Consider the following 13,246-nt stretch of genomic DNA (forward strand, 5'->3'; position numbering starts at 1 on the left):
AGGTCTACAAGTAAGTATAGATGAAGAAAGGAAGGAAAAGTCCGAAGCTGATGCTTGGACCGAGGAGTCCAAAAACTCAAGCACAGGAGAAGTTGATCCCTCCACTCTGAGCACAGCAGCCACAAGAGGAAAGAAGAAGACCAGAGGACGGAGAAGGTCAAAGAAGGGTAAGTTTTGGCAGAGGCTGAAGGCTAGTCTGGATGCCTCAGGTTCAGGCCCTATAAGATGTAAGAGATGTGGAAGGTCACACGGAGGAGTGTGTCTAGCAGGGACAACCGCTTGCTACCGGTGTAGACAAGAGGGGCACTTCGCACGTGAGTGTCCTACGAAGCTTAACAGAGCACGGTCACCACGGACAGTTTCAGGAGAAGCAGCTCAGCCAGCAGTTCCGGCTGTGGATCAAGGTAGTAATTTAGGTGGAGAGAGAGGCGTACCTTCTTCTTTGGTAGGTTTTCCTGGAGCGAATCCGTCAGCTCCGATACGGATCTTCACCTGGACTCAACAGGAGACTGACACATCAAACCTAGGTATGTTCACTCTTGGATACACTCATATGTTGTGAACTTTGATGTGTTGGTATAAGTTCTAAGAGTTTTTGAGAGGTAAGAGTTATAAGAGAAGTGGATGAGTAGTGCTGTAAGGCAGCTAGTAGACGATGGTTTATCTGACCTAGTACCTCACCCTGGAATGTTCCAGTGATGTGTGGGAAAAGCAGAATAGATCAGAGATTCAGGATCAGGTAAGTAAAAGGTTAGAGCAGAGCTTAGATAAGTACAAAGAAAGAGTAAGAATAGAGAAGAAAGAAAAAGAAAAGAAGAAAAGAATAAGTAAGGAAGAGTAGGAAGAAAGAGGAGAACAGAAAGGAGTAAGAGCAGAAAAGGCAGAAAGGAAAAAGGTAAAAGCAAAGAAGGAGAAGGAACAGAAAGATCAGAGTAGCGCAGCAGAATGCCATGAAGTTCAAGAACAAGTTTGAAGTTTTACGTTTTGCATGATTGCTGTACCTCTATGTTATCTGTTGTTTTACCATTTGAGGACAAATGTTTTTTTTAAGGGGGGTAGAATGTAATACCCGGCTTACTCAGGCATCGAAATTCCTGTAGTCCGGTGGAATTTCGGATGTTGGAGTTGCCAGTAAGGGTTTAAGCAAAGGTTTTCAAAAGGTTTTCAAAAAGGATTTTGAGTTTTGAAGAGAAAACGGCGAAGGAGACAAAATGCAGTTTCGGCCGCCGAAGGTGATGTTCGGCCGCCGAAAGTGCTTGAGGTTCGGCTTCCGAAAGAAAAGTTCGGCTTCCGAACATTGCCTGGTTCGCCTGCATGTTTGGCCGCCGAACGTGGTTGACCAGCTCCTCTATAAAAGCCACTTAGGGCGGTGGAAGAGGAAAGTTTTCTCCCTCTTCCCATCCAAGGTGAGCTCATGTCCTCCTTGGCATGATTTCTTAGTTTTTTCATGATTCTTCAAAGTTTTAGTAAGCTTTAACTTGGTTTTGAGACGGTTTTGAGCAAATGTTGGAGTTGAAGCTTGCAAAGCTTGGTGCTCCACGTTTTGAAGTTGAGGTCACACCAACTCAAGAGGTAAGGGTTGATCTCTACGTTTTATGATGTTTTAAGCATGTTTGATGGATAGTTTTAGGAGTTTTATGGGAAGAAAGGGTTAGATGAGCATGGGTGTGCATGGGAGGGTTTTAGGGACCCTTTGTGCACTATGTGTTTATATGTATTGTTGTTAGAGTTTAAGAGTGTTTTAGGCCTCTTTGGGTATGTTTAGAGGTCTATGCATGTCTTGAGGAGGTTTTATGCATGTTGGGTATGTGAGGAAGGGTTGAGGAGAGGTGTTGGTGCATGAACTGGGTTCTGGAAGAACTCAGGTTCGGCCGCCGAAGTGAGTTTCGGCCGCCGAATGCCTTGTGGAGGTGGCTTTGGCTGCCGAAGGCTGCTTCCGGAAGGTGGACTTTCGGATCTGTCATGCACATTCGGCCGCCGAAGGTGCCGCCGAAGGTTGAGTTTCGTCTCTGGACGAGACTTTCGGATGCCGAAGGTGCACCCGAAGGGATAGTAATAGGACTTTCGGCCGCCGAAAGTAGAGGTTCGGCCGCCGAAAGTATGTGAGGTTCGTCTCTGGAGGAGACTTTCGGCCGCCGAAAGTGCCGCCGAAGGTGCTCTGTTTTGCCTTCCTTTGCATGAATTTTCATGCATGTGTACATGATCAATGAGTTTTAAGAAAGGATATGTTTTCATGATGTATGAAATGTTTTCAAGAACGAGTAAGTTTAAAGAGAAAAGATGTTTTAAGGAAGAATGAAATGTCTTACAGAGGATTTTATGGCCAAGCTTAATAAATAAGAGCATGCATGCGTTGAGCTTGGAAAAAATGAAAGAAGAGTTTTTAATCACAGTCCCTCGGGGTAAGCCTGGGGCATTTAAAGGCATAAAGTTTTATGAAAAGAGTGATCATGTAAAGGATTAGACCAGATGTATAGAAGGAATGTCAGGCTTACTACGGGTCTAGGCGGCCTTAAGCCGAGGCATTAGAGGGTTTTTGGGAAGGTGTTTTAGAGTTATGCTAGAGATGTTTAACACCTCATAAGAGTCCTTTTGTGTAGGATTTGATCAGAGGAGAGGTGTTTAGCTACAGTACAGAGTTGGCCCAAGTTACTAAAGCAGAGGTTCCAGGTGAGTGGGACTAACTATGCATGTTTTAAATTAAAGAATGTTTCAGCATGATCCATGCATCATAATTGCCATGTTAATGCTAGGATGGTTAATACTAAAAGATAATAATGTGACGAACATGAGACATGCATCATGAATGCCATGAGATAATAGGTTGTTGCACTAGAACCATGAAGATGCTGCATTGCATAACTGGATAAGTATGCGGATGAATGTTGAATAACCCTTTAGCCCTCAGTATGACATGAAAAGTCGAGAAAAGAGTAATGGAAGAGTCAAGCATAAAGAGTATGAGCAGGGAGGCCTAACCGCCCCTGTTATTGAGTCAGTATAGTCAGGAGGCCTAATCGCCCTGACAAAACGTTTTCAGGAAAGCAGTTTTCATGAGCTAGTCAGGAGGCCTAATCGCCCTGACAAAATATTTTCAGGAAGTTAGTCAGGAGGCCTAATCGCCCTGACAAAATGTTTTCAGGAAGTTAGTCAGGAGGCCTAATCGCCCTGACAAAATGTTTTCATGAGCTAGTCAGGAGGCCTAATCGCCCTGACAAAACGTTTTCAGAACTCAGTCAGGAGGCCTAATCGCCCTGACAAATCTGTTTTCAGAAAGTTAAGTACAAAAGAAATTGTACAAGTGAGTCAGTTAGGAAGAGGGCTATAGGTGACAACTTCTTCCTTGATGTGTATTATTGTAATGTGAAGTATGACAGAAGAGCATGTGTTTTAATGAATGGTTTTTATGGATTCCACTCACTGGGCTTTAGAAGCTCATCCCTCTCCCCTATTCCCAATTTTGCAGGGCCAGTTATAGTGATGGATAATAGGAAGGAGCTATGAGAAGTTAAAGATGGTAGAGACTAAAGTAATGAAGAGTTATGTTTGAGATGTAATGGAATAGATGGTTATGTAACTGAGGATATGTTATGTTTGTATGCATGTATAGTATAGTTGTGGACATAAGAATGTATGGACATGAGATGTATGAATGTAAAGAGATAAAGTAAAGCTATGAAGAGTATATGAAATATGGTTTAGAGATGTGCTATACCTAATGTGTAGAGTGATATTATGTCTATGGTTGGCTAATCCTATAAGGGGTACATGATCAAGGAGTTTTAAGAAAGGATATGTTTTCATGATGTATGAAATGTTTTCAAGAACGAGTAAGTTTAAAGAGAAAAGATGTTTTAAGGAAGAATGAAATGTCTTACAGAGGATTTTATGGCCAAGCTTAATAAATAAGAGCATGCATGCGTTGAGCTTGAAAAAAATGAAAGAAGAGTTTTTAATCACAGTCCCTCGGGGTAAGCCTGGGGCATTTAAAGGCATAAAGTTTTATGAAAAGAGTGATCATGTAAAGGATTAGACCAGATGTATAGAAGGAATGTCAGGCTTACTACGGGTCTAGGCGGCCTTAAGCCGATCTGGATCCTAGTGCCGAACAGTTTGGAACCGTTACGGAAGGGTACCGGTTTCCGGGCTGTTACAAAACTTACTTAAACATAACTCTTAATATCTCCCCAAAACCCCTCTAAAACATCATAGGCATGCATGGAAAAATGGGCAAAAGAAGGCTGGACTGAGCACTTTCGGCGGCACTTTCGGCGGCCGAAACCCCTCTCCAGAGACGAAACTCATGCATGTTCGGCGGCACCTTCGGCGGCCGAAAGCCTCGTCCAGAGACGAAACTCATGCACTTTCGGCGGCCGAACTCCCTCTTTCGGCGGCCGAAAGTCCCTTTCTCACCCAAAAGCCTAGCTTTCGGGGGCAAGGTTTGGCAGCCGAAACTGCCTCCACAAGGGGTTCGGCGGCCGAACCTTGCTTCGGCGGCCGAACCTGGATTCTCCAGAAAGGCAGAATCCGAGCACCACTTATGCTCTCAGCCTCCAAAATCCTATCAAACACCCATAACATGCATACCAACACTTCTCAACTAACATATAACCTATCTCATGCATATAGAGGCCTCAAAACTAGTTCAAGCCTCAAAAACAACAACAAAACGCATATGATCAACATATGCTCAAACTCATGCTTATACCCCAAAACATGCCATAAAACTCTCTTAAAACTTCTAAAACTTGCTTTAAACATAAGGGGAGGTGAGGATCCATACTTACCTCTTGAAGACCTAGAGGATTGATGATCCAAGCTTGGAGATGGGGAAAAACTCAATCAAAATCTCCAAGTGCTCAACTTTGCTTCCTTTTGCTCAAATCTCTAAAACAAAGCTCAAATCAAGTTAAAACATGCAAGATTTGAGGAAAACATGAGAAATCACACCAAGGAGAGCTTGAACCTACCTTTGACCCAAAAACAGAGTGTTTCACACTCAATTCTCGGGCAAAGGGGCTTTTGTAGTGACCAACCGACTCTTCCTTCGGCGGCCTAACGTGCATGCGAAACCATGCAACCTTCGGCGGCCGAACTTCACCTTCGGCGGCCGAACCTGGCTTTTGTCCCCTTGGCCTTTTCATTTCCAAACTCAATTTGCTTAACTCAAAACATGCAAACATGATAAAAACACTTAAAAACATCTTAAAAACCTTTCTTATACCCTTAGGGCAAGCTCCGACATCCTCGAATCCCGACTTCCAACGGAAAATCCGCCGGAACATAGGAATTCCGATACCGGGGTCTAGCCGGGTATTACAGATTAGTTTGATTAGGGGTGGATGACTTAGAGATTTCGTTAGGTCCCTCCATACTCGATCTTGAGAAAGGAGACCTGCAAAATATGAGAGGATAGTCAAAGGTCTACTAGGGATGCTCCGGTGGAGACCCTCCGATATTCAAGTTAGATTTAGAATTACTTCAGAGATGCATTAATACCAAGAGAAAATAAATAAATAATTATTGAGCATTGAAGAGAAGGAGAAAGTTTAGGATAGTATGCATGGGAGTATGAGGAGAGAGACTAAGAGAGAGAGAGCCCCTCTTATTGGGCTGGTTTTGGGGTATATATACTCCTTGATTATTCTGACGACCTTCAACGCCAAGTCCCATCAGATCAAAAGTCGACATCTTTAGCAGGTATGTCAGGCGGCTCATAAACGAGATCTCGGTTATACCCTGTCGATCATGTACGTCACATCAGTTTGTTTTACCGCACACTCATTTAAGACTTCGGAGGGGACAAGAGGGGCAGACTATTGTGTTAGAGGTCAGAACCTTACCATGGTTTCATCAGGTCGTGCCCCCCTTGCCCGACTGATATAAAGGTGGGTCTCTTCCGGTCGCTGAGGTCAGCCGCGCCTACATTCAATGCCTCGTTATAGTACGGGCTTTGAAAAGGTTTGCTCATCCATTCAGGTTTTGGCAGGATTAGTGGTGTTGTCCATCTTTGCTGAAGGTTTGTATTTACCCCTGGATTGTATCAGATCGTGTTTGGCCTACTCAACCTTTACTAAGATTAGTCCTCTTCAGTTGTTAGGATTTTATCGGACTGTAGACATGTGTTGTGATCTCAATAAATCCTATTTTTTATATGTTATCACTTGCTAAATATTAATTTTTATGCTAGTAAAATTAATATCGTAGTAAAAATTTTGCAATTGATTGAAAATTTTGTACAAAATAATTTGTTTTTTTTTTTTAAATTTACTTATTTATCTTGTTTTAATAGTTAAGATTGATTGAAAAAAAAAAATTTAAGGATGACTATTGATTTAAGCAAAAACTCCATAATGTATGAAAGTGAGCATTTAGTCGGTTTGATTTAAAATCAAATCAAACTGAATAAATCGAAAATTAAAATTTTGGTATTTATGAAAATCAAACCGAACCGAGTTTGGTCAGAAATCGAATCGAACCGAATCGGTCTAATTCAATTCAATTTGATCGGTTTGAATTTTTAATAAATTTTTTTATTTTTTAGCCTTTATTTTTAGTATTTTAAAATTTAATTAGAATATTTTAATATTAATATGATCTAATTTTTCTATATTATTGAAAATAATATATATATTATTGAAAATAATATATATATTATTATCACTAATCGGTTCGGTTCGATTTTTTTAATTTTTTCTGATCAAAATCGAATCGAATTGAAATAATTGAAATTTTTAAAATTAAAATTTAAATCAAACCGAAATAAATAAAAAATCAAAATAAATTTTAAATTAATTTAGTTCAATTAATTTTTTTTTATTTAAACCGAATAGTATTCCCCTCACTAATGTAGGCACTCACTTTCGGCTGTGGGAAGTGGCATGCACAATATATATTACTATTTAGGTGTTTTACTTGCCGAAAGTCCAATAACTTCAACTTTCAAAGATGGAATTTTCTTGAAATTTTCATCAGTCGAACATGCTTGGTTCCATATTCCAAATTCAAGATCATATCAAGTATATCCTAAAGATTTAGTATAGTGTGATCTAGTAATAAATACATTTAGGTGAATTCAGAAATCTTAAGTACAATCATTTGATCTTCATTTCTTATATATATAAAATTCAAGACACCTAAACAGTTTCTTTAGAGAATAACTAAGAGTTTTGATATAAAAAAAAAACATAATTTTTAAATTAGATAATTTTAAAATATAAATAAACTAATAAATTTTCTAAAATTAAGGAATCTAATACTAAAGAAAAAGAAGCATGTTCACTTTCCCAATTTTACAAACTTAGCCCGAGTCCGATCCAGATTTTATCTGGGATTAGAATTTATTTGAATTTTCATAATTGAATGGTAAAGTTAAATTGCCATTTAATTAAAATTTTTATAATAATTATAAAAATATATTTTATTATTTAATCAGAAATAGTTTGGTTATTGGTTCATCCACTCATTTATGAAATATTCACATTTATGCTGAAAAAGAAGAGGGTACTGTACTCTTCATCGGTGCCACATTCATATAAAATAAATATATATATATTTTTAAATATATATATATTTTCGAATTCATTTAAGTAATCTATCAACGGTACAAAGCGCTCTCTTTCAATTTTTTTTAAAAGTATTTTATATTTAAAATTTAAATTTAAGACTTTTAATTAGAAAAAAAAAAATTTGTGTCATTTCATCTCACCTCTTAGAAAATTAAATTAATGTCCAAAAATAAAATTTTATAAAATTCTTAATTACTCTCCGAATGCAAGATATAACCTCTTCGATTTTGTGTTGAGTTCTCTCTCTTCCTCATCACCTTATATTTCTTCTGTGTTGGCAAGTCTCTCAACCAGAGAGTCTTGAATGTGTTAGAAGAATTAGGACACTAGGGGAGATGAATAGGAGACCATATATAGCTGATGAGGTTACAGAGGTGAGAGGGCACCTATCATAACAAGTTTACATAAATAATTAATTTATTATAAAATAATACATATTTTATAATAATATTTATAAATTTTTTATAAAAATTATTATTTAATATCTCTAGAATTTAAAAATTCTATTAGTTGATTTTTTAATTTTGAAAAATGAAAACGTTTGAAATTTTTAAAAATTTATTAATTAGTATTTCTATTAATTTTAACAGTTAAATATTAAAGAAAGTTGAACGTATCGTCAATATAAAACTGCTAATTAATTGATATTTTTTATGAAATTTGATGAATTAATTAATAAATTTTTTTTATATACTATAAAGACTAAACAATAAAAAAAACTAATGATATATTCCATAGTAATTTTTTAAAATTTTATGAATATTTTAATATATTTTTTAAAATTAAAATCAATAAGTTTTAGGGGTGATCATTCCGTCGGTTTGGTTTAAAATTGAATCGAATCAAATCGAATAAATCAAAAATCAAAATTTTTGTATTTATGAAAATCAAATCGAACTGATTTAGTCAGAAATTAAATCATACCGATCTGATTTAGTTTGATTTGATCGGTTTGGATTTTTAATAAATTTTTTTATTTTTTACTTTATTTTTAATATTTTAAAATTTAATTAAAATATTATAACATTAATATGATCTAATCTCTATATTATAAAAATAATATATTATTATCACTAATCGATTCAGTTTGATTTTTAAAATTTTTTTTTCTGATTAAAATCGAAGGGAACTGAAATAATCAAAATTTTTGAAATTAAAAATTGAATCAAATTGAAATAAATAAAAAATCAAACTAAATTTTTAAATTAATTCAGTTCGATTAATTTTTTGATTTAAACCGAATACTGCTCACTTCTAATAAATTCTATACTAGATAATACGTAGTAAATTTTTTAAATATATTTTTATTTAAAATTTAGAATTTAAATATTTTTAAAAAAATATTACTTTTGAAAATAAAATTATTGATTAAAATATCAAATTAAACGGATTGTATATTATTTAGATAAATAATAATTAGGTTTGTGATATATTCGAGTTGTTTAAAATAAATTTTAATTAAATTTAAGTTGAGCTCATGTATAATCGGGTTCGACAATTTTAGCAGTATTTTATCTATTTTTGATTGAATAATAATTTAAAAATTTATTTTTTATAGATATTTTTAATGATTAATAGAATTGATTTATAAAAGTATTTTAATATAATTTATAAAATATAGAAATAATTATATTTGTTAGATAAAACCATAGCATGATAGCAACATCCTAGTAATTTTTTAAATATATTATTATAAAACTATATTTTATTACATACATTAAAATATTTTTATTATAAAAAGCCCTAGGAAATCACTCATACAGGCTAGCAGCCTTGCAAACTTTTGGTATTTAATTTTTAAATTTGTGTGGGACGTCAGGACTCAATTTTGATCGGTGACAAAATTCATCCTGATTTAGATATATATATATATATATATTTTCTAAACCTCTACTTGACATTGTCTTTGAAGCCAGTGAGCCACAATTTTGATACAAAAAGTCAGAGAAAATCACTCAATAAAACCAAAGCTAGTAAAGAATCTTACTCCAACCTTCCAAAGCAAAGGGAAAACAGACAAAAAAGGGTTAACACTTCAAGGGAGAATCCTCGAGAATTATTTGGTCGAGGGAGAGTCCGACGGCGTTTGATCAGTCAACGGAGAAAAAATAGGAAAAAAAACACATTGGTTTATTATATAAACTGGCTAGTGAAGACATTCTCTAGACAAAAACTGCATAAAAAAATAATTTAAAAAAAAAAAAAAAGACTAATCATTTACAGTTCTCATTATTCAATTCACTCCTACTGTAAAATTTGCATAAAATGGCATAAAGCAGCATGCTCAATGTACTCAACAAAGCCAAGAGCCAATAATATTTGTCCAGATGTGCTTCTCTCATGTTATCAGAGAACCAGCTCTGCCTCCCTCTTGAACTAGTGTAAATTTCCACCAGAGAAATCAACAGTGCACTTAAGAAACTTCCCACTCCAAATACACTAGTATACAGTGCAATCCCCATAGTCTTCATTCTTGCAGGAACTTCACTGTAGAAAAACTCTTGCATCCCAACAACTGTAAAGATGTCTGAAATTCCCAGCAGAATGTACTGAGGCAGCAGCCAAAATATGCTCAGTGGAACAGTTTCAGAATGTGGCAATTTTTTGCTCATCTCAAGCCTTTTTGTTTCAACAAGTGCAGCAATCACCATAGCTATTATAGATAGAACCATTCCAATACCCATTCTTTGCATTACATTGATACCCTTCTCGTCACGAGTTATGATTCGTGTAATCGGGATAAGGATTGTATCGTACAGTGGCATCAGAAGGATTATAGACACTGTAATAGCACTCTGCAATGTTGCTGGAGGTATCTTGAAATCACTGCCAATGTTCCTCTTCATTGTCACTCCTTGCTTGGTAAAGAATGTTGCAGGTTGTTGAAAAATGACAGCAAACATCAGGAGCATTGTCCAAATAGGCAGTAGCCTTAGTACAACCTTTGCATTTCCAAGAGGATAAATGCTACTTCTGGGGTTGTCATTCAAGTCCTTGACCTTGCCTAGATTCTCAGGACAAAGAGGTTTCTCCTGCAGCCTACAAAACAAGTGAAAAAACTTGCGTCGTAAGAGCTCGTCGACATCAACAAATGAAACAGAATTGAGATCCCAAGTAGGAAAACTTACTCTAGCTCAACAACTTCAGAGCTGCTGCTGCTTGATAATTTGATTCTGCAACTGATGAATTTTGATGCTGTTTCTTTAATCACTTGAACTACATTTCCAAAAGGCCGTTTATCGATATTATCATCATCATCATCATGTTTATATACATACATTCTGCTTCCACACCAGAATAATCCAATTGAAGAAACCATTGCAATTGTTGGGATAGCAAATCCCAGAACCCAGCCAAAGGTGTCCTGTATATAAGACATGACTGTGACACCCATAAGGCTGCCACCACAAACACCAAAATACCACCATTGAAAGAACCGACTCTTTTTATCCGATGTTCTGTCATCTTTCGACGATGGCAGTTCCTCATCAGTTTCGAGTTGATCCGCTCCAAAGGCTTGTAAAGATGGGTTGTATCCACCTAGGCCTAGTGAGATCAAGCATAGAGACGAAAACAAGAATGAAGAGCTTAGGTTGTTGGAAGGATACCATGCCCAACTCAATGCTGTTGATGTCAGTGCCACAAGTCCCTTAAAGACAAGACAACAAAGAAGGTAAAGCAAGATGTAAGATTACAATGGGAAAATAACAAAATTTGCTCATAAATCTTTCACTAGTATGCAACAATGAATTGAAGGTAGCATCTTATGCATCTACAATTTTTAGCATGACCCATTTTGCCTTGAAATAAAATTAAGCTAGATATAACTTAACCCAGAAGCCAGACGTCAATACTTCATGGAATGAGAAATTATCATTTTGGAGTTAAGTTTGGTCTTTCAGGGTAGGTATCCCAAAGGTAAAGGCTTGAAATTTTCAGTGAAACTACTATGAACCAAGAAGAGAATAATCAAAGGGAAAAAACATGAAGAAGAGAAACTCACCACAACATAGATGAAAGAAGAGGCTAAGATTGTTGGATACTTGTCCCAACAAGAGTCGGCAACTGATGCAACTAATAGAGGCAACATGGATGTGAATCCAATCCAGTTGTTAACAGTCTTGGCTGAATTAGAATTGCTCATCTTCACTACATCTGTGAGATAAGTTACCAAATTTGATGCCACCCCTTTGAAGGCAAACCTCTCTATACCAGCTATCACTAATTCAAAACAAAAAAAAAAAAAAAAATCACAATTTCAATTTTATGAATTAATAATCTTATCCAAAGAAACAAAAATTGGGATTCTTTTTTTTCTTTCTTACCTATCAACAGAAGGCAAGACTTGCTGAGTCGTTTTGTTCTCTGACCTCCAGCCATGAGAATGTGTAGTGAGCAAAATTATTCCTGGGAAAATAGAGCCAATTTGGAAGAAAACAAGAACAACCCAGAAATCCAATCCTGAGGAAATGCCAAAGCCAGCAATTGCTATCATATTATGTTGCTGGCTATTCTGAGTTTCATTGTACTGAGCTATCAAAAAGTGTCAATTTCATTGATATTTGGATGCCCTCTTCCTTTTAAGAACACAAGTGCTTTGTTTTTTAGGCAATAATGGACACACTCGGCAATCACTAAATAGTCCCACGGCTACAGAATTGCTTCCTTACAATATTTTTTAATTCTTATTTGAAAAAAAAAAAAAAAAAGAAAAAGCAAACGAAAAAGAAAGAAATCAAAGATCAAAACAATTTTAATTTAGCCTTAATTAGTGTGATGGAAAAGCTAAGACGTCAAGATGTCGACATGGCACAGTTCCCTGTACGTCAAATTGATGATGGATGCTGACTCAGACTTGCCACTTCCGCCACACGTGGCAGCACTTGGAAACGTGGCATTTCTTTCTATTTGCCAGATTATCAAATTCTCTTGGAAAAACACAGTTCCCATCGTTGAGACTAGTCAACAGTATAAGTTTTACGAAATTTGAATGTATAAAAAAAACAATATATTAATATTATATAATTACACAATATCTTAAATAATGTCGAAATATCCATGTAATATTATATGATAAAAGAGTAATATGGCATGCACGTTTGGAAGTTATTTTGGTTTTTCATAATTTTTGCGATTCTACACTATATTAATTTTATTATCGCTTAAATCTTAAATTTTATATTTTATTTTAAATATATTTTAATATTATTTTTATCGTTAGATATTAATAAAAATATGACATCATTTAACACATTATCATTAGATAATTTTACTAGTTAATAAAATTTAAAATATATTAATAAAAATTTAAAATTTAAACTTCAATTATTAAATTTTGAAAATTTAAAGTGTAATTATATATATTTTTAAAACTCATCCATTTCACTTAAAATTAAAATTTATAACATTAAAAAATAATTTATATTTTTATTATAATTTTTTTAATTTTATCAATTATTTAAATATATCAATTTATTTTTAATTTAATTGTGAATTAACTCACTTCTTAAATTATTTTTCTGATATCTATTCAAATTATTATTGTAATATAAAAAGGTGAATGATTAATAATATAGTTAAAAATTAAAAAGAGACTTTTTTTATAAATATATTGAAAGAAAAATAGTTATCAATATTTTATTATTTTATATTTTCACAACTAAATTAGGTAAATTATA

The 13,246-nt window shown here is 34.9% G+C and overlaps 1 protein-coding gene across 1 annotated transcript; it reads right to left on the reverse strand.

Moving 5' to 3' along the window:
* Positions 1–9,679: 9,679 nt before the first annotated feature.
* Positions 9,680–12,186, reverse strand: LOC110608201 (protein NRT1/ PTR FAMILY 5.8). Its single transcript, XM_021747414.2, has 4 exons — positions 11,894–12,186; positions 11,572–11,789; positions 10,697–11,217; positions 9,680–10,607 (listed from the first exon to the last, which is right to left on the reverse strand). The coding sequence occupies exons 1-4, from the start codon at positions 11,946–11,948 to the stop codon at positions 9,782–9,784; spliced, it is 1,620 nt and encodes a 539-aa protein (XP_021603106.1). The 5' UTR covers positions 11,949–12,186; the 3' UTR covers positions 9,680–9,781.
* Between the last annotated feature and the right edge of the window lie 1,060 nt (positions 12,187–13,246).

The sequence above is a fragment of the Manihot esculenta genome, chromosome 15, assembly GCF_001659605.2.
Source record: "Manihot esculenta cultivar AM560-2 chromosome 15, M.esculenta_v8, whole genome shotgun sequence".
NCBI lineage: Eukaryota > Viridiplantae > Streptophyta > Magnoliopsida > Malpighiales > Euphorbiaceae > Manihot > Manihot esculenta.